The sequence below is a fragment of the Monodelphis domestica genome, chromosome 4, assembly GCF_027887165.1.
Source record: "Monodelphis domestica isolate mMonDom1 chromosome 4, mMonDom1.pri, whole genome shotgun sequence".
NCBI classification, from domain to species: domain Eukaryota; kingdom Metazoa; phylum Chordata; class Mammalia; order Didelphimorphia; family Didelphidae; genus Monodelphis; species Monodelphis domestica.
Window position 1 is genome coordinate 189,964,110 of NC_077230.1, and position 21,211 is coordinate 189,985,320.

General features: G+C 35.9%; 1 protein-coding gene across 1 annotated transcript in view; it reads left to right on the top strand.

Moving 5' to 3' along the window:
* The window catches only part of AGPS (alkylglycerone phosphate synthase), a 190,921-nt gene that overhangs the window by 51,883 nt on the left and 117,827 nt on the right, over window positions 1–21,211 (top strand). The window contains exons 4-7 of the mRNA XM_007494427.3: window positions 11,283–11,403; window positions 11,507–11,581; window positions 13,012–13,083; window positions 17,666–17,745. Coding sequence (XP_007494489.2) covers window positions 11,283–11,403; window positions 11,507–11,581; window positions 13,012–13,083; window positions 17,666–17,745 — 348 coding nt within the window. The remainder of the gene's footprint in view (window positions 1–11,282; window positions 11,404–11,506; window positions 11,582–13,011; window positions 13,084–17,665; window positions 17,746–21,211) is intronic.

The window sequence follows — 21,211 nt, forward strand, 5'->3', positions numbered from 1 at the left end:
AAAAGCAGAATGTAGAAGGTGGCATTTGAATTGAATCTTGAGGAGGAAAGGCATTCTTTACAGTGGTGGTGAGAAGAGAAGGTACATTCCAGGCATAGAGGATAGTCAGTAAAAAGGCTTAGGGAAAGGTGATAAAATGTGTGTGAGAAATAGAAGGATTAGTTTTGTTAGACTTTAGATTTTGGAACTGAGGGAAGTAATGTGTTTACGGCAAAGTAGTTGGGACCAGGTTGGACAGACCTTTACAAGCCAGAAGAGCTTACATTCAATAAATGTTAAGGCAATAAGGAGCCACTGGAGTTTGTTTATTCAGTAGGGGAGTGATATATTCTGACCAGTGCTTTAGGAAAATTACTTTAGAAGCTGGGTGTAGGATAGTTTGGAGTAAGGAAAGACTTGAGGTTGGATAACCCATTCAATTTGCTCGTTCAGGTAAGAGTGATGAAGATCTGAAATTAGGTGAAAAGTGATGGATGTTGTGAAGGTAGAAATAAGATTTGGCAATTAATTGGTTATGAGAGGTGACAGAGTAAAGAGATGTGTTTGAACTCATAAGCTTTTGAGACTAGAATATTGATGCCTTTCAGAGTTATTGGGAAGTTTGGAAGAAGGAGGAGTTCTGGAGGCAAGATAAAGATTTCTGTTTTAAACATGTTGAGCTTTAGTTATTTTTATTTGGATTTTTTATTTTAATAACTAATTTCCATATCAGTTTTCCAAAGTTACACGATCCATATTGTCTCCCTCCCTTTTTCCCTCTCCCCTCCCACAAATGGCAAACAATTCATTCTGGGTTATACATGTATTATCATGCAAAACATTTGAATGTTATTCATTTTTGTAAGTGAATAATCTTATAAAACCCAAACCCGAAAACATACACCCAAATAAACAAATGATAAATCATGTGTTTTCATCTGAATTGCTACTCCTACAATTCTTTCTCTGGAGATAGATAACATTCTTTTTCATAAGTCCCTCATAATTGTCCTGGATCATTGTATTGCTCTCAGTGAGCTTGAGCTATCTATGAGATATCTCATTCAAATTTCCAGTAGGCAGTTCATGATGTGGGACGGAGCACAGGATGTGGTACTCATTTTTCCAGAGTTGACAATTAAACCATTTGGAGCCCAATATTTACCAAGAGAAAGAGAATAGAGAAGAGATCCCAGGATAAAGTCTTGGGATATATCTCTCATTAAAAGGGTGAGAGTATGGGTAATATTTGGGAAAAGGAATCTAAGACGTACTCTGACAGGAAGGAGAATCAAGAGGATAGCGTGATAAAAATCTAGAAAAGAGATAATATCTATTTTGGAGATAGGCTTCTGAAATCTAGAGGCTGGTGAAGTGAGGAATGTCCTCATCCTGGGTGGAGAGGGGTGGGGAGCAACTCTTACCTGAGTCCCTCTGCCTTTATAATAATGAACTCTGGGGGGAGAGAGCAGCTGCATGCCCACAGAGAGTGCTGTGTGTGCCATCTTTAGCACCCATGCCATAGGTTCACCCTCACTATTCTAGGCCCTCTTATGCCCCTAAGCTATTGCCTTGCCTTTGAAATTACCTTTCATTTGCACTGTATATATTGTGGTAGAGACTTGAAGAGGGAGAGGTTTTGCAGGACAAGCCAAGATACAAGAACCAAGGCTGGGGACCTGACTGTCACTCAAGAAGAAGGTTCCAAATGGAATGTTCCCAGGAGTTGGCAGTTGAGGCTGGCTGAGGACCCTTGTAGGACTGGCTTGGTTTTGGGGGCTCTCCGACCAAGGGAGAAACCTCTGCTCTCTCTGAGATTTGACTGACCAAGGGTTGGAGGAAAGCCAGGCTGAAGGAGAGACTTTTCTTGGTGGCTGGCTGAGGGGGAAGAAGCCCCGAACTAATTTTGTTAGTTCTGTCCCAGACTGAAAGACTCTTGGGGGTGGGGGTGGGGGAAGTTCTGGAGTTAAGCTGAGAGACCTTGATGACTTTGTGAAGAAGAAAGAAGATTTTAACTGTTGTCCTCCATCTCTGACTATCCCTCTGTCACAGTTGTGACTTCCTAAGCCCTCATAATCTTCATTTTAGATTAGGGACACCCTCATCTCTCTTACCTCAGTTTCCCATCCTGTTTCCCAATAAAACCCTTGACCTGAAAAGGAAAAGAAAAGAGTATCTTTATAGTTCACTCAGGGGGGAGGGAAGAAGCCAAAGGCTTCAAGAAGAACTGGGAGGTGAGGGAGACAGGGAGGAGAGGGTGAAGGAGGGAGGAAGAGAGGATAGGAGGAGATTAGGAGAAATTTGATCCACTAGTCATCAGTAGGGATCGGTAGGCAAATCCCAGAACATTCCCCAGTATCTATTTAGAGCAATCCCCTGTGGCAACATCCCTGTGGCAGTATCTCTATCTCTGTAGCAAGTGGCCCATACCAGCAGCTTCTCTCTAGTCAAATTAGAAGTGCCAGTTGAAATAGAAATGTTAATCTGTGTGACACTATTACTTGTTGCTGCAGAGACTGATGCTCTGGCTTGTGACTAGAGAGCAGCTATCTAGAACCTGACTCTTGTCTTATTCTTCATCGAGGTGTGGAAGAAATTCTCAGAAGAGAAAGTGTCTTTATTTTAAAGACTTAACCTTCTGTGCCCCAGTTATGATTTTCTTTTTTCCTGGGCCTTTAGGAGCCTTCTTTGTTCATTCTTCATCAAAACTTTGCATTTTCCATTATCTTCTTTCCATTTGTCTCATCTTCTGCTTCAAGCCTATCCATTTTTTCCTCAACTTCTTAATATCTGTTGTTTCTTTGCTGGAACCATTTCCATACCTGAATTGCATTTTCTTCCCTTTTATGTCAGTTGAAATGCTTCCCATTCTTTAAGACCTAGCCCCAAAGCTACTAAATATATGAAATCTTTCTTGAGAACCATGCCAGAACTTATTTCTTCTTCATTTTCATAGCAGTTTTTACCTTTCATGTTTTTTATTCTGTTTTGTATTACAGTACATCCTTTTTCTTCTTGAATCTTGAATCTCTCACTGATTATAAAGCTCTTGGAAAGTGAGGGAACATATCCAATTTATTTTTGTCTTTTTAGCATAGACTATTGTACATTTACCTGGAGCTTGGAGGAAGCCAGAGAAACCAGGAGCTGGAGATGAAGAGATATCTAGGCATGGAAGGACAATAATTCCCAGAATTGGGAGATAAAGTGTGTCTTGTGTTGAGAAACATCAGGGAGGCCTTTTGGAGACCAAGAATATTTAATTCTCAATTCTAAGAAAATTTCATGGGTAGATTATGCGATTTTAAAATTAGATTGCCAAATTGTATAGGATAACTAGTATAAGAATTTTACTATCTAGTTTCATTGGGAAATGGCTTTTGGTTTTTTTGAATAGATCTGGATTCTATCTATTATTTTCTTCACATGCTTCTGCAGTGCCACTGGGTCAGAAACAGATATTGGACTGCTATCTGTTCATGTTAACTCTTTTAGTCATACTGTACATATCTTTGTTGTCGTTTGGTCATTTCAGTTGTGTCTGACTCTTTATTTCTGCATTTGAGGTTTTCTTGACAAAAGTAGTAGAGTGGTTTGCCATTTCCTTCTCCAGCTCATTTTACAAATAAGGAACTTAGGCATACAGGTTAAGTGATCTGCCCAGGGTCACACAGCTAATAAGCATCTGAGCCTATGTTTGAACTTGGATCTTCTTGACTTTCAGGCCCTGTGCTCTATCCCTTGCACCACCTATCTGCCATATATATACTTAGTGGACTTAATGAAGACTTTAAAACTAAGGATTACTTAAAATAGATTTTTAATTTTAGTATTAAGATAAATTGTATTGATTCATTTTTATATCACCAGCATTTTCCAGTTTCTTCTTTCTCTTAACTCCATGAGATTAGTCCCTTATAAAGATAAAAAGAAACAATAAATCTAACCAACCCTTTGAAAAAGTATGACATTATGTATAGTGTTCTGTATCTTATTTTTTATACTTTATCTTTAGATCATATTTTGTCTCTGAACATATTACTCTCTTCCCTACCCCCCAAAAGCTTTCCCTTGTAACAAAGATTAAAAAGGGCAGTGGTGGGGGAGCAGTTGACTAAAACTAATCAGCTTATCAATTATGTCGAACAGTACCATAACATTCCATATCCATACCTTTGCAGTGAGGGGACTGTATCTTAGATCTTCCCAGCACCAAGCTTAGTCATTACACAGAGTTTTGGTTTGTGTTTTTTTTTTTTTTTTGGTTTGTTTTAAAATCCACTTACATTATTATAATTGTGTATATTGTTTTCTTGGTTGTAGTTTATAGAAGTCTTCCCATGCCTCTCTGAATTCATTGTTTTTATTATTTCTAGTGACAGAGTAATATGATATTATTTAAATACAAGTTTGTTTAGTCATTTCCCAGACAGTGAGGACTTACTTTATTTTTATTTTTTCCCCTACCACAAAGAGTGCTGTGCAGCTATAAATAGTTTGGTGTATATATTGACTTCCTTGGGGTATCTGCTTAGTGGACATCTCTGAGTCAAAGGGTATGGATTTTAGTGTCATTCAGAATTGTTTTCCAGAACATTTGAACCATTTCAGTACTTCAGTAAAAGTGTATTTGTGTGCCTGTTTTTCTACAGCTCAGCTCCTCTAACAATGACTGTTTATCTTTTGTCATCTTTACCAATTTGCTCTGTATAAGGTGGCCCATACTAAGCACTTAAGTAATTTGAATCAATCTTATATGGTTGTTAATATTTTGTTGAACATGTTTGTAAATAGTTTGTAATTCCTTTTTTAAAGTATTATTTGTTTATAGATTTTTTATTCCTTATTCATTAAGGAGTTTCTCTTGGTTATATATTTATGTATATTCCCTATAATTTTTTTAAACCCTTACCTTCTATCTTAGAATCAATATTGTGTATTGGTTCCAAGGTAGAAAAGTGGTAAGGGCTAGGCAATAGGGGTTAAGTGACTTGCCCAAGGTCACACAGCTAAGTAAATACCTGAGGTTAGATTTGAACCCATGACCTCCCATTTCTAGGCCTGGCTCTCAATCTATTGAGCCACCTAGCTGTCCCTAATTCCCTATACTTGGATTTTCATATCCTTGTCAGAATCATTGACTGCATAATCTTTTCATTCACACTCCTTTCTCCCTCCCTCAAGCAATGGTTTCTCTTCTTATCCTAGTTGTCTATATGTTTGTGAAAAAGCTTTTTGGATATCATGTAACTGAACTTGCCCATTTCTTTTTTCTATGTTCTCTTTTATCTCTTATTCGGTTAGGATTCTTCTCCTAGCCATGCTATGAGAGAGGTACCTGATTATATACTTCGTTACGTTCTTTTTTGTGAGATCTTTTAACTACTTGGGCAGTGTATTAATTTTGATCATATTGCTATAGATGGGGTAAAATATTAATATTTTGTTTTTAACAATTTGTTATTTGATAGAAAACAAATCATAATCATAATTAGAATTATAAAAGCATCAAGGGATCTTGATAACTATTTAGCCCTTTTCCCCTCTGCTTTAATTTTTTGTTGTTTGATATTCCTTGGACACATAGAAAAAAACTATTCAGCATCTTTTTCATGAAAAACTCTTCATATAATAACATAGGCCCTCATCACCCCATGTCTGCATTATTGCTTCCCCATTTTCAGTCTTTTCTCCATCCCATCCTGCATACTATTTACAGACTGTGGCTTTTATTATAGCATTAAAAAAAAAAGTCCAGTTTCTTGTCATCAAATAAAAAATTTTCCACCTAATTTTCAAGGCCTTTCATAATCTGGTATTTTTCTGCCTATCCAATTTTTTTTAAACATTATTTTATTTGGTCATTTCCAAATATTATTCAATGGAAACAAAAATCATTTTCTTTTCCTCCCCCCTCCCCCCCCCCACCTCTCCCATAGCCGGCACATGATTCCACTGGATATCACATGTGTTCTTGACTCAAACCCATTTTCGTGTTGTTGGTATTTGCTCTAGAGTGTTCATTTAGAGTCTCTCCTCAGTCATATCCCCTCCATCCCTGTAGTCAAGCAGTTGCTTTTCTTCGGTGTTTTTACTCTCACAGTTTATCCTCTGCTTGTGGATAGTATTTTTTAGATCCCTGCAGATTGTTCAGGGACATTGCATTGTCCCTAAGGGAGCAGTCCATTACTTTTGATTGTACCACAGTGTATCAGCCTCTGTGTATAATGATTTCCTGGTTCTGCTCCTTTCGCTCTGCATCACTTCCTGGAGGTTGTTCAAGACTCCATGGAATTCCTCCACTTTATTATTCCTTTGAGCACAATAGTATTCCATCACCAACATATAACACAATTTATTCAGCCATTCCCCAATTGAAGGGCATCCCCTCATTTTCCAGTTTTTGGCCACCGCAAAGAGTGCAGCTATGAATATTCTTGTACAAGTCTTTTTCCCCATTATCTCTTTGGGGTACAAACCCAGCAGTGCTCTGGCTGGATCAAAGGGCAGACAGTCTTTTATCACCCTTTGGGCATAGTTCCAAATTGCCCTCCAGAATGGTTGGATCAATTCACAACTCCACCAGCAATGAATTAGTGTCCCTACTTTGCCGCATCCCCTCCAGCACTCATTACTTTCCATAGCTGTCATGTTAGCCAATCTGCTAGGTGTGAGGTGATACCTCAGAGTTGTTTTGATTTGCATCTCTCTGATTATAAGAGATGAAGAGCACTTTTTCATGTGCTTATTAATAGTTTTGATTTCTTTGGCTGAGAACTGCCGGTTCATGTCCCTTGCCCATTTATCAATTGGAGAATGGCTTGATTTTTTTGTACAATTGATTTAGATTTTTGTAAATTTGAGTAATTAAACCTTTGTCAGAGGTTTTTATGAAGATTGCTTCCCAATGTGTTGCTTTCCTTCTGATTTTAGTTACATTGGTTTTGTTTGTACAAAAACTTTTTAATTTGATGTATTCCAAATTATTTATTTTGCATTTTGTGACTCATTCTAAGTCTTGCTTGGTTTTAAAATCTTTCCCTTCCCAAAGGTCTGACATGTATACTATTCTGTGTTCGCCGAATTTTCTTATAGTTTCCTTCTTTATGTTCAAGTCAATCACCCATTTTGAATTTATCTTGGTGTAGAGTGTGAGGTGTTGATCTAAACCTACTCTTTCCCACACTGTCCTCCAATTTTCCCAGCAGTTTTTATTAAATAGTGTATTTTTATCCCAAAAGCTGTGTTCTCTGGGTTTGTCGTATACTGTCCTGCTGAGGTCACTTACCCCAAATCTATTCCACTGATCCTCCTTTCTGTCTCTTAGCCAGTACCAAATTGTTTTGATGACCTCTGCTTTATAATATAGTCTGAGATCTGGGACTGCAAGGCCCCCTTTGTATTTTTTTTCATTGTTTCCCTGGATATCCTTGATCCTTTGTTCTTCCAAATGAACTTTGTTATGGTTTTTTCTAAATCAGTAAAAAAATTTTTTGGAAGTTCCATGGGTATGGCACTAAATAGATAGATGAGTTTGGGTAGGATGGTCATTTTTATTATATTGGCTCGTCCTATCCATGAGCAGTTAATGTTCTTCCAATTGTTCAAGTCTAGTTTTAGTTGTGTGGAGAGTGTTTTGTAGTTGTGTTCATATAGTTCCTGTGTTTGTTTCGGGAGATAGATTCCTAAGTATTTTATTTTGTCTAAGGTGCCTATCCAATTTTTATTTACTACCAGCCAACCTTTTTTTGGTATTCTATTCAGGATAATCTCTTTAAAAATCATATATTTTTTACATATTTTTACACATTTCCAGATGAATACTCCCTCCCCCCCAAAGCCATCCACATTAACACACTTAAAAATAGAGAAAAAAATCTCAAAGAAAGGTAGGAACTACATTATATATATATATATGGTGCAAGGAACACATAATATGTGTTCTATACCACATCCATCACTCCAATCTCTGCAAACAAGGGAGAGGTTTGCATTCTCTCATAGGAGAGTCTTTTTACAACCACATTAATATACTATATTCATTCCCATATGAATACTTCTACTTGTATCCTCTTCTCTCTAGTGTGACCAAAATCCAGCTTCCTTGTTCTCTGATTATTCTAGCCTTTATTGATCTCCTATTAACAGCCCCTCCCCCATTTACTATATTTGTTATATATCACGTTTATAACTTCATGCACATGTATTTTGACTCATGAACTAATGTCCACTGTACTCAAGGAATATATACTGCTTTTATATTTTCCCTGTGCAAGTAGCATAGATTAGTTGTGCAGAAAGTACTTAACTATATAGAATAGTAGACTAATAGGGCTATGTCTAAATGAAGAATGTCAAGAGGGATTTTTTTCATTCTTTGCATTTGAATGCCCAGAACCCATCAATATGTCTGGCAAATAGTAGGTACTTAATAGATACTTGTTCATAGTGTTTTCTCTGTTGGTGGAAGTATATGTAAAACATCCATAATTTTTGAACAATAAATAGCCCATTCTTTTGGGGATGATTTTGTGTTTTTTTTTCATTTGAATAAGTTTATTTAGTCAATTTAGAACATTATTCCTTGGTTACAATAATCACATTCTTTCCCTCCCTTCCCTTTACCCACTCTTCCTGAAGCCAACATGCAATTTCATTGGGTATTACTTGTGTCCTTGATCAGAACTTATTTCCATGATCTTTATGTTTGCACTAGGATATTCATTTAGAGTCTACATCCCCAACCATATTTGGGGGTGATTTTTGAAGTGTGTTTCATCATACGAGATTAAAGAGAAGCACTTCTGCATATACTTCCATGACCAGTGTAGAAAGCATTCACTGTTATTTTGATTATGGATTCTTAGCAAGGTAATATTGCTTGGAAAATATAAAATGATACAGTAATAGGAGATATTCAGAACATTATATAGGTAATTAAGCAAGAGGTAATCTTTTTCATGCTTTGCATTTAGTCAGGTTCTTTTCCTATCTCTTTTTACGATATGGGAAAAATTAAAGCAAGCTTAGCGTAAAGGAAAATGAATTAAAGGAATCTTTTTATTTACCTTGTAAAATTCCCTCCTCGGTCCCCCCATTTAAGGATTAGGGGTTGAAAAAGCAATTGTTTATCTGTCCTATGCAACTTTTGAAGATAACATTATTGAAGTGTGCAGAAGAGAGATTTGCCAGGGTCTGGGAAGTAAATAGACAGGTTTTCATTATCTTTTCTCTTTAACTCACTTGGTGTTCTGACTTGTGACCTTATTTAACTGAAATTGTCCTCCAGAGTTATTATCTCTCAGTTGCCAAATCTGATGACCTTTTCTCAATCCTTATTTTTCTTCACCTCTCTGCAACCTTTGACATTGTGGATCATCTAATTTGATATCCTCTTTTCTAGAGGATAGCTCCTTGAAATTTTCTTCTCTGTTGGTTTCATGACATGATAGGTTCTTCTCTTATCTGTCTAATTGCTTCTTTTCAGTCTTCTTTGTTGAATCTTCATCCAGACTCTGCTTACTAAGTTGAATCTATGCTGATTATCATTTCCAAATACCTATTAGACAGCTTAACTCAGCATGTCCAAAACAGAATTTCCTTATCTTTTCCTTAGTCTTCCCTTTTTTGAACTTCCTTGTTACTATTGAAGGCACGATCATACTTGTAGATCCTAAAGTTAACAGTCTAGGTGTGATCTTTGACTTCTTGCTATGCTTCCCCCCTCCCCAACCACCCTGGCGTAGGCTTTTATCACCCAACACCTGGACTATTATAGTACCCTAGTGATAGTTCTCCCTGCCTCAGATCTCTCCCCACTATAGCCCATTTTCTTAGTTGTTTAAATTGGTATTGTCTATTCCAGTAGAAAAGATCTAACCATATCCCCTCTGTTTAATTGCTTTTAGGACCAAAAATAAACTCTCTTTGGCTTTTAAAATTCGTTATAATTAGGAACCCCCTCCCCCCAATACACACACTCTACCAGTCAATGACACTGGCCTCCTTGTTCTTCCCTCATGACATTGCATTTCCAAAACTCTGGGCATTTTCACTGCCTCTCCCTCTTTCCTGGAATGCTCTTTTTCCTTATCCTTATAGATTCCTTGGCTTCTTCACCATCTCATCTACAGATCCACTAACTATAAGAGGTCTTTCTTAGCCCTGCTTAATTTGTTTGCATGTTGTCCCCCATAGATTGTGAGCTTCTTGATTTCAGGGACTATCTTGTCCTTTTTTTTTTTTTTTGGATCCCTTAGTGCTTAGAACAGTGCCTGGAACATAGTGGGTGCTTAATCAATGCTACTTGACTTGATTTAATAGCTAAGATGAAAATGCAGAATCTCCAGAATTCTTTTTTACCCCCCTCACCAAATGTCACTTAATTTTCTTTTCAAAAACAGCAACATTATTTTGTGTCTTAGAACTAATATTAAGTATCAGTTCCAAGTCAGAAAAGGGTTAGACAATTGAGGTTAAGTGACTTCAATCACACAGCTAGTCACTTAATTTTCTAATATGGAACTAACTGAATAGAAGTGGTATTAACCTACTTTCCCTGGTAAGAAAGGATAAAGCAGGGTGACAGTGTGAGGAGGTGATTTTAATATACTGGCTGTAGTCTATTAATGAATAATTGGGGGCTATAAAGCAATTGGCTTTTTGTGTACATATCTGAGATTTTTCTGTTATATTTTCTGGACTTCGTAAGATGAAACCAGCTAGGTGGCATTGTAAGAGAACACTGGACTTGGAGTCAAGAAAACCTGAGTTTAAATTCTGCCATCAAAAACACTAGCTCTATGAACTTGGGCAAGTCACTTTACCTCCATCAACTTCAGTTTCATACACTGGGAATAATACTAGCACCTAACTACCATGATTGTTGTGGGGATAAAATGAGATATTTGTAAAGTGCTTTGGAAATCTTGAAGCACCATTTGTTGTTTAGTCATTTCACTTGTGTCCAACTTTTAGTGACACCACTCCCCCACCCCCCAATTTGGGTTTTTCTTGGCAAAAATAGTGGAGTGGTTTGCCATTTCCTTGGCAAGATCATTTTATAGATGAGGAAACTGAGGCAAACAGGATTAAGTGGCTTGCCCAGGGTCACCCAGCTTGGAAGTATCTGAGACTGGATATGAACTCAGATTTTTTTGACTCCTGGACTGGTACTCTATCTTCTTGACAACTACCTATCCCAAAACACTATATAAAAGTTAGCTACTGTTATTAAAGTATCATATTTCACCTTGTTAAAAAAAAGAATACTATAAGTAGAAGTAATTTATTTTGTTTTCTAGGCATCTTTAAATGCTAGTGATGTACCTCCTTCTGTTGTAAACGAAGATTTTCTTGATGACCTTAAAGAAACTAGCATTTCATATTCACAAGAAGCAGATGATAGGGTATTCAGAGCTCATGGTAAGATCCCTGAGCATGAAATCTTATTTTCAAATTCCTACTTAAAAGTTCTTTTAACTTAAGGATTTTTTATTTTTTATTTTATTCTTTTATTTTAAACCAGGTCATTGTCTACATGAGATATTTTTGCTCAGGGAAGGAATGTTTCAACGAATTCCTGATATAGTATTATGGCCAAGTAAGTGGTGTGTGTGTGTGTGTGTGTGTGTGTGCGCGCGCATGCGTGTGCCTGCCTGCACATAAAGTGATAAATATTTTTTTGGATTTTGGTTTGATTCTGTTAGAACTTAAGTATATTTGGAATTGGGACACACAGGCCATTCTTTCATACAATAGGTCATATAAAATTAGGAAAATACAGCCTATCTCCTGGAAAATCTTTAGTGATGTGAAGTGAGCAGAATCAGGAAAATGCTGTATATAGTAAAAGAAATATTATACATCAATCAACTGAGAATATGTACTGATATAATCATATAAACATGGGTAACAGTGTAGTGAAAGAGTATTGGACTTGGAGGCAAAGGACCTGGGTTTCAGTTCCTAGCTGTCAATCTTCTTGACTATATTGTTTTCTTATAAAGCGGGATTGGTCATGATGGCACTCCTATTACTTATTTTTTGGGATGATTTTGAGAACAGCACTTTGGTAAATCATTGAATGCTATGTAAATTTTTTTCCTCATGAAATTATTATTTTTGTAAAGGAGTGGTGGTTTGTTCATGATTAGAAAGCTGCCCATTATGCCAAATGCAACAGAATATTTTAAGTTTTTTAGTTATTTTACAATATTAATTCATATAGGATATAGTAACTTACATATATTAGACTTTTTCAAACAATATTACTAAAGTCTTAAGATAATTTGATGAGAATATATCCCCCAAATTATGAAAAATGCTGAAAATACTAATAGACTGTTTTACACAAACTTTACATATAATATTAACCAACAAGTATTTATTGAGTGATTACTAAATATTCAACAATATTCTGAGTCCTTTGGGAGATGAAAAAATGAGTCACTAAATGTAGAAACTTTTATTTTTTACATCCAACTTTTTTTCTATTATCATTTCCATAGTCTTAAGTCAAGACTTAATCACTTGGACAAGTGGATTGAGAGCCAGGCCTTGAGACGGAAGGTCCTAGGTTCAAATTTAATCTCAGACACTTCTTAGCTGTGTGACCCTGGGCAAGTCACCTAACCTCCATTGTCTAGCTCTTGCCACTCTTCTGTCTTAGAACCAATACATAGATTCTAAGGTGGAAGGTAAGGGTTTAAAAAAAAAATAAAAAGAACCTATATTGATTTGTTGTTAACTGTGAGACTAAAGTCTTCTGCCTATAATTAAATACTGAAATTTTCCATTGTTAATCTTTTATCATTATATTAACTATTTAACATAAATTAGAGTTTTTTAAAAGGTTTCCAAAATTTTTTAAATTCTGTATCATTTTAGTATAATGTAAAGAATTGCATATACCATAGTACTGTTTAGATAATAGGTATCAGATAATTTTTTGTTGGGAATAAATAATTTCTGGACAACTCAAGGGTTATTGAAATTAGGTGACTAATTAGTATTCTCTTTATTCTTCAATAGAGTGTCACGAAGATGTAGTTAAGATTGTGAATTTGGCCTGCAAATATAATCTTTGTATCATCCCAATCGGTGGTAGGTATTATATTTTTTATCTTTAACATAAAATTGATTTTTTCTTTTCTTTTTTTATTTATAATGTTAATCTCAAACATTTTGCCTGTCAGTACTAAAAATTCATGTTTGCTGTGTCACTGTAATAGTTTATGAAAATTGTTCAAAAAGTTTAGAAGGGTAACTAATAAATTACTTTTTGTTGCTGATATTAGGTACATTTTACATTAAAAAATTTTAAATACTTTAATGGTGACTTTATATACTTTTAGTTAAAAACGAACACAATAATAGCTGTTCACAATACCTAAATGAAGTTGTAATCCAGTTGTTAGAAATGTTTCTGCTACAGAAGGTTGTCATTAACTTGTTGGCTTTCATGGAAAGAGTATTTTCAGGTGATAGTATGCACAAGTGGAAAAGGCAGGCACCATTGCTGTTGTGTAGACTGGAAGACTTATAGGTGCACCAACTGATATGATGAAGGAATACATAAATTGAATTTTCTTTTAAAATATGAGAAACATTCATTGGTAATTGAAACCATGTATGCCATTCTTCATTGCAATCCCCAAATATTCTTGTATAAACGTAAGACTTTATTTTCTTTGGTAGCATTTAACCAAAGATTTGCTTTTTATAAGAGCTGGTAACAGTAAGGTAGGGGTATTCCATGATCCAAAAAATAGTTAAGTGGACATCTTGCCCTCTTAGTGATGATTGTGTTCTACTAGGCTTCAGCCTTGGGCTACTTCCACCATCCTTGTAGGAACCTTTGCTTCTACACATATATTGCTGAACTAAGATGTAGACAAATGATTCAACTGTCTTGACTGGGTCTGTTGTAACTTTGTTATATAACCCCAACTGGGCCCTCAGAGCTACAAGTAACTACCCCACTCATCACAGTAATAACCTTTCTATTCTTCAAACTTCCAGTGGCTTCTCCCCCCTCCAAACCCCCCAAGTTGAGAACTTTGAGTCATATTTTACTGGAAAATTTTGAGGTTATTCATGAAGAACTCCCTTTTTCTTCCTTCTTCCTTATCTCATCAGATAGTTTCTGTACCTGTTGCCTTCTTCACCCAAATGCCATGTTGAGGTGTTATTTTGTTTTTGTCAAAACCAGCTCCTCTACACACAAAGGATCCCATTCCATCTCATCTCCTCTAGCAGATTGCCTCCCTCTCTTATCTGCAATCATACTTAGCTTTAATTTCTTCCTATCTGCTGGCTGCTTTCCAACTGCCATCAAACATGCATGTCTCCCCTTATTCTCAAAAAGCCCTTACTTGATCCTTCCATTTCCACCAGCTATCATTCCATATCTTTCCTGCCTTTTGTGGTTAACTTGCTTAAGAAGGCTGTCTACAGTCTACAATAGATTGCTCCAATTACTTTTCTCTCTTCTTGATTTCCTAATTTAACATTCAAAGGAAACTGCTGTCTCCAGAGTTATCAGTGACCTCATAATCTCCATATGTAATTTCCCCCCTCAATCCTCATTCTTTCTTACCTCTTCCATCATCCTCTTCTTGATACCCTCTCTACCCTCTTCTAGGTTTTGGGGACTCTTTATTCTCTTTCTACCCATCTGATCTCAGTATGCTTTGCAGGGTCTTCATTTAAAGTCATATCTAATAACCTGAATACTCCTAGATCCTATCCTGGACCCTCTTCTCCCTCTGTCTTTTTGCTTTGTGATCTCATTAGCTCCCATAGATTCAGTTATCATGTTTGTGCTGATAATTCTCAGATCTACTTGTCTAGCCATAATCTCTGTCTTGCCTTCTTCTAGTCTCCTATCATCAACATCCTATTAGACATCTTGAACTAGATTTCTGTAGACATCTTAAAATCAAACATGTCTAAAACTGAACACCTTATCTTTTTCTCTAAACCCTCCCTCCCCTTCAACATTTCCCCTATTACTCTTTTTTTTTTAGGCAAACAAGGTTAAGTGATTTGCTGAGAATCACACAAGTACTAAGTAAGTGAGGCTAGATTTGAACTCAGGAAGATGAGTCTTCCTGATTTCAGACCCCATGCTCTATCCACTGTACCACTCATTCCCCTGTTACTCTTGGGGTCTCCACCATCTTCCCAGTCCCATAGGTTCATAACCTGTATTATCCTCACTACCTTTCACCCTCTCATATCCATACGAAGACCTATAGATCTCACTTTCTTTTCTTTCTTTTTTTAAAATTTAGAATATTTTCCCATGGTTACATGATTCTTGATATCCCCCCCAACCCCCTTCCTCCCCACTTCTGGAGCTGACAAGCAGTTCCACTGGGTTATACACATATCATTGTTTAAAACTTATTTCCATGTTATTCATATTTGAAGTAGTGTAGATCTCACTTTCAAAACATCTCTCCCTTTGCTTCTTTGATATTATCACCACTCAGGTACAGTTTGTCATCTCCGCCTATGTACTATTGCAATAGTCTTTTGGTTAATCTGGCTGCCACAAGTCATCTTCCACTCCAGTCTATCCTTCACTATAGCAGCTAAGTAATTTCCCTGAAGCATAGGTCTGAGCATGTCACCATCCTACTCAGTAAATTCTACAGTTCCTTATCTCCCAGATCAAATTAAAAATTCTCATTTAAAGCCCTTTGTTATTTCTCTCCCCATCTTTCCTGTCTTCTTATACCTTATAATTCTCCAACACTACCCCACTCCTGCTCCCACTCCCACCTTCCAAATATTCTTTGATCATCTGACACTGACCTCTTTGCTGTTCTTCTTTGAACAAGATACTCCTTACTGGGCATTTTTTACCAGCTCTCTTCCATGCCTAGAATGCTCTCCCTTCTCATTTCCTAGCTTCCTTCAAGTTCTAATTAAAATTGATCTCTATAAGAAACCTTTCCCAATTACTCTGAATTCTAGCACCTTCCTTTTATTCATTATTTCCAATTTATCCTTTAAATAACTTATTTGTACATAGTTGTTTGCTTGTCTCCTGTTAGATTTAAAATAGTTTTGAGCATTAAATAGTTGTAGATAAAAGAGTGGGAGCCATAAACTGTGATAATTAAAATGTTTTGGGAGCAAGGGAAATATGTAACAATTATGACCGCTAAAATATGTTTTCTACTGTGTCTTGGTTTTATATAAATATAAGATGGTCGCCAGGGTATATATTCCCAATTTATGAATATGCCCAAGCCAACTGGGTTTTATAGAGAAATTTAATTTATAATACACTGATTAATCAATAGAAAAAGAGAGAAAGTAAGAAAGGAATAAGAATGAATAAATCAGTCAGTTGGTTTTATCACTCACCCAAGATCTCTCTAGGTAAGGCTTCTCATGCCAACCTCAGGCTCCACCTTCAAGAGAGCCTCCTTTCAAGAAATGTTTCCAGAGAATTCTCCTCCTTCAGAGCCAGCCTTCTCTCCTGGTCCTCCCACAGAGCAACCTCCTCAGTCCTCCTTCAGAGCCACCTCGCTCAGAGCAAAAACCTCCTCTTCTCTGTCCTCAGACCCCGCTATCTTTAAGGAAACCATCTAAGTTCCCTCCCCTCAGTTCTCACATCTACCAATCACTGTCAATGTCTCCCCTGTGCCAATGGTGGTTCTAGTTTAACCCAGGACCGCCCAGAGGTCTGTGGCTTTGCACATGTCTGTTGAAGGTCATATTCTCAAATAATTAAATTTTGATCCTTTGCTGCAGCCCTTCCTAAATCCTGTTACTCTAAGTAGGGTGGAAATTGTATTTTCCAAGATCTGGTTCTGTCATTCCAAGTATCTCTATTGTATCAATTCTAAAATCAATCATGACTCAAAGAACTTCTATGTTCTATGCTTAAGCATAGGTCAAAGCCCTTTCCATTGTTTAGCAAAAGGTTTCTGTCCTAAAGTAGTCTTATGTAGGGAGGAGAAGGATCCTCCCATGCCACGGGTTTCACATTCCAATAGAGTTCTTACTATCAGTAGGAAATTTTTTCCAGTATTAAATTTCCCAATGGTGAAATTTCCAACATTCATAAGTCTAAGAAATTTTAAGGTTTACACTCCCCAATGACATTTGAACTCCTCAAGGACAGGAAATGTCTTTTCTTGTATCCCTATATCTTAGCACACTGCCTGGCCCAGAGAAGGACACTTAATAGATGTTTATGAACTTATTCTCACTGATAGGTGACTATAGTAATTGTTTTTGTAAGGTATTTTGCATGTTTACCTCAAAAGGGAACAAAATTTGCTGCTTCTTTTTTTTTTGCCGTTAAACTTTTCAGTGACTTTAAATGGATCTGAGTAAAAGAAAGCCCAAGTTAGTTATAGAAGGCATGGTTTTCCTGCATTTATGTTACAGATTAAATTGGTCATGTTTTTGAAATATTTTCCCTGGGCAGTGGGTTATTTTTCCATCTGGTTTTGAATCTCAGTGTCTCTCATTTGGTTCTGGCCTTAAAGATGTAACCTGGAAGTTAGCCTAATTCTAACCTAGGAGCTGATGTTTTGTTTTATTAACATTAAAAAGTTTTTTTTTTGTTTTACACTATAACGAGTACTTATTCTTTTAGACAATAGATAACAGTTAAAGTAAAATACTTAAATATTTTAATTTATATTTCCTGTTTTGACAGGAGGAACAAGTGTTTCATCTGGACTGGCGTGTCCTGTAGATGAGAAAAGAACAATTGTTTCATTGGACACTTCACAAATGGTATGAATAGAGTTTCAGAAAAATATTACAGAAAAAAGTTATAGGCAGTCTATAGTTGTTTAAAATGTCCTTATCACCTCTTTATTTCTTATTTTTTCCAAAACAGAATAATTAAAAACCCCATGTATTATGTTATGCATTTTGTTTATAATTTGTTTTTCTATAAGAAATATTTGTTTACTTTGAATTCTTCTTTCCCTTCCCATTTTTTCTGTCTTCTATTCTCTCCTCTTCACTTTCCCATACTGTTTTTTGCCTTTTTGTCTCTTATCTTAGATAAGTGTGTGTGTGTATATATAGTTAAAGTAAATATATTTTTAAAAGCCTTATCTATTTTTAATAGCATTTTGACACAAATACGTTATAGGCTTAAAGAGATTAGGAAATAGGAAGGTATCTACATAGAGGTTTATATTTATATATTTACAAGGTGTGGTATTTGTAGTGCTTTGTTTAAAATCACAAATTTACATAGAATACTTGAATATTATAAAATAATATCAGAGTATTCAGAATGATCAAAGTATTCAGATTTCCTAAATGGAATCACCTTAATCAAATCTTCTTGTTAAACACATCTGTGTGTATGTGTGCATGTGTATGTTCACACAATAAAAATACTTAATGTAATAAAGCACATTTTAAAACTCTTATTCTGTATATATAAATATAATTTTCTCTTTTAAGTTGATAAAGGTAGGCAAAAATCAAATTAAAATTCACCTTTAGTGGGTCCAGAAAGGAGCTCACTATCTTTCTTCTGAAACTTCCTTTCTCTTCAGAATTGTTTGCTTTCTCTAGAGGGCACCATTACCCTTCTGGCCACCTGGGTCTGCATCTTTATAGTGCTCCTTGACTCTTCCCCACTCTCATACCCCCATATATAGTTAATTGCCAAATGTTATGGCGACAGAATCAACAAATATCTCTCATTTCTATTCCTTGAGAGGCAGCCTGGTATAGTAGTCCTTAGTCCAAAATCCCTTAGTTCTTAGTTCAAATCCCACTTCAGATGTGATACTGGGACAAGTCATTTAACTTTGCTGTATCTTGCTTTCCTCTCCTTTTTAAAATGGGATATTTGGACTTGATGGCCTGTGAGATCCTTTCCAGCTATAAAATCTATGATTCTTCTCCATCCACACAACCACTGACAAAGTCAGACCCTATTCCTCTATGGCTGGGACTATTGAAAAGGTTCTTAATTTGGTTCCTGGCTCCAAGTCTCTATTTTTAGACACAAAACTCTACTTCCCACTTCTGTGCTTTTTGTACATGTTATTTCCTTTTCTTGGAATGAACTAAGTCCTTGGTTTTCTTCAGAGCTCATCTCAAGCTCCCATATTTTCAATGAACCTTTATTGATCCCCATCCTTGTTAGTACCCCATCTCCCTAATTATCTTATTTTTTTTATACACACATGCACTGTTTTTCTTGTTTTCCCTTTCCATCCCTACTTCTCTCTCCTTCTCACTCCCCCACCCCACTCTCTCTCTCTTAATTGTCTCTCTCACTCTTTCTGACTCTGTGTCTATCTCACTCTCACTCTCTGCCTCTCACTCACCTTTTCACCCCTTCGCTCTTCCCCGTATATCTTTCCCTCTTTCACTCTCATCTTTGTATGTATGTGCATTTTTGTATAAGAATTTCTATAGGATGAACTATTTCTCTAATTTTCACATATTCAGTGCCTGTAAATGATGTAAATTAAAACTTAGAAACCTAAATAAAAATTTTTGCAAATATTTCATTTTCAGCTTTTTAGCCTTGTTGCAACCTTTGTGGGTCCACTCTTGCTTCAATTGAAACCAATAATTTTTATGTCTACAACTGATTTTTTTGCATAGAATCTACCCATATGGGTATTATCCAAAAATAAAATAGAATTTGAATGTTATAGGAATTAAAATACTTTTTGTGTTAGATTACATTATATTTCCAGGAATTAATAGTTTTTCCTGTGTATTCAGATACTGCCTTAGTTACTGAATAGCTTTATGACCTTGGGCATGTTATTTAACTTCTTTCAGTATCAGTTTCCTTATGTGTAAAAGAGAATAACAGTAGTACTTGTTATGAGGATCCAGTGAGGTGTAAATGATAAAAGCCACAAATACTAGTTAAATTATTATTATTATTATTAAATAACAAATACTAGATACTATAAGATAGTATGATATGTGAATAACTATGATCTTTTACTGAATTCTTATGCTGCCTCCTAGTATCTAAGATGTTTTGCTGCTCCCAGCCCCTTTAAAGTCCTCCAAAAGTGGCTACTATTTATATGGCACATTTTAACCCAGATTGTGAGAACAAAGGCAAAAGTTGGAGTTTGGAGAAGTCTGGTTTTGAATTATCTTGATTTCTCAGCCAGAAGTCCAAGTGAGGTTGGGAGGCAGTTCTTGGTGTAGTAGGTTTTAAAGAGTCTTGACCTGAGGCTATTTTTCCAGTCCCAGTTATTGTGTCTGCCTTAGCCATGGGCCAGTAGCCACAAACAATTCATTTAACCCAATCCTGGTTTCCTCATCTGTAAAATAAGGAAAATGCTTTTGGTACCAGGGCAGTTGCCAGGATTAAATGTTTATAAATTGCTTTGCAAATTTTAATGGCTTGAAAAATGCTAGCTATTATTAATTTATTTTCTGTTGAGATAGATTTGGTGTACTTGAAAAACTCATTTCCAGTCTTAGGATTCTCTCTAAAACAGTGTTCCTCTAATTGATTCTTTCCTTTTAAAAAAATCAGGTAGAGAAGAATATCAGAGGTCATCTAGGTAAATAAATGTGTTGCCTAAGGCCATACAAGTAGTAAGTAGAATAAATGGTTCTTTATTTTGAAACCCCAAATTCTTTTCCAGGGTATTTGAATGGATTAGGCCCTTTTTGTTGTTGTTGTTGATGAAGACATTGGTTAAAACCTACTAGGCCTCATAATCTTTATAGCTCAAGTCCTGAAATTTGTGTCTTTCCACAGATTGGAGTTTATAATGTTTTCCTCTTACCTTCTACTTCTTGTTAGAATGACTAGTATAGATGTTAAACAAACTTTTTGTGTGTGTGATCAGAAGATTCTAAATGTTACTTAACAGGTATCAGTTAAACAAAATAAAAGATTTGTGTCTTATTACTAAAGAGTAAATTATGAGTTTAGTCTATAGGTAAAGATTGGGTCCAATTTGAGTGTTTTTACATTTAATTTTTTTTACTAGAAGTCATAACTTTGGTGAGTATTGCCAGATGGTATTAAATTCTTTACTTATGAACATAAGGGAATGGGTTACTTTCCATCTAATCTGACCTACATTGTCCCTTAAGTGGAAAATAAAGCATAGCTTCCGTATCCTACATTCAAGTCTCTTTCCAGGCGTTCTTTTCTCATATCATAGCTCTCTGTTAATGTCTTGCTTAACCACATTTGATTGCCTATTTTGGATTCGTGTCAATATTTGAAAAATTTAGCCTA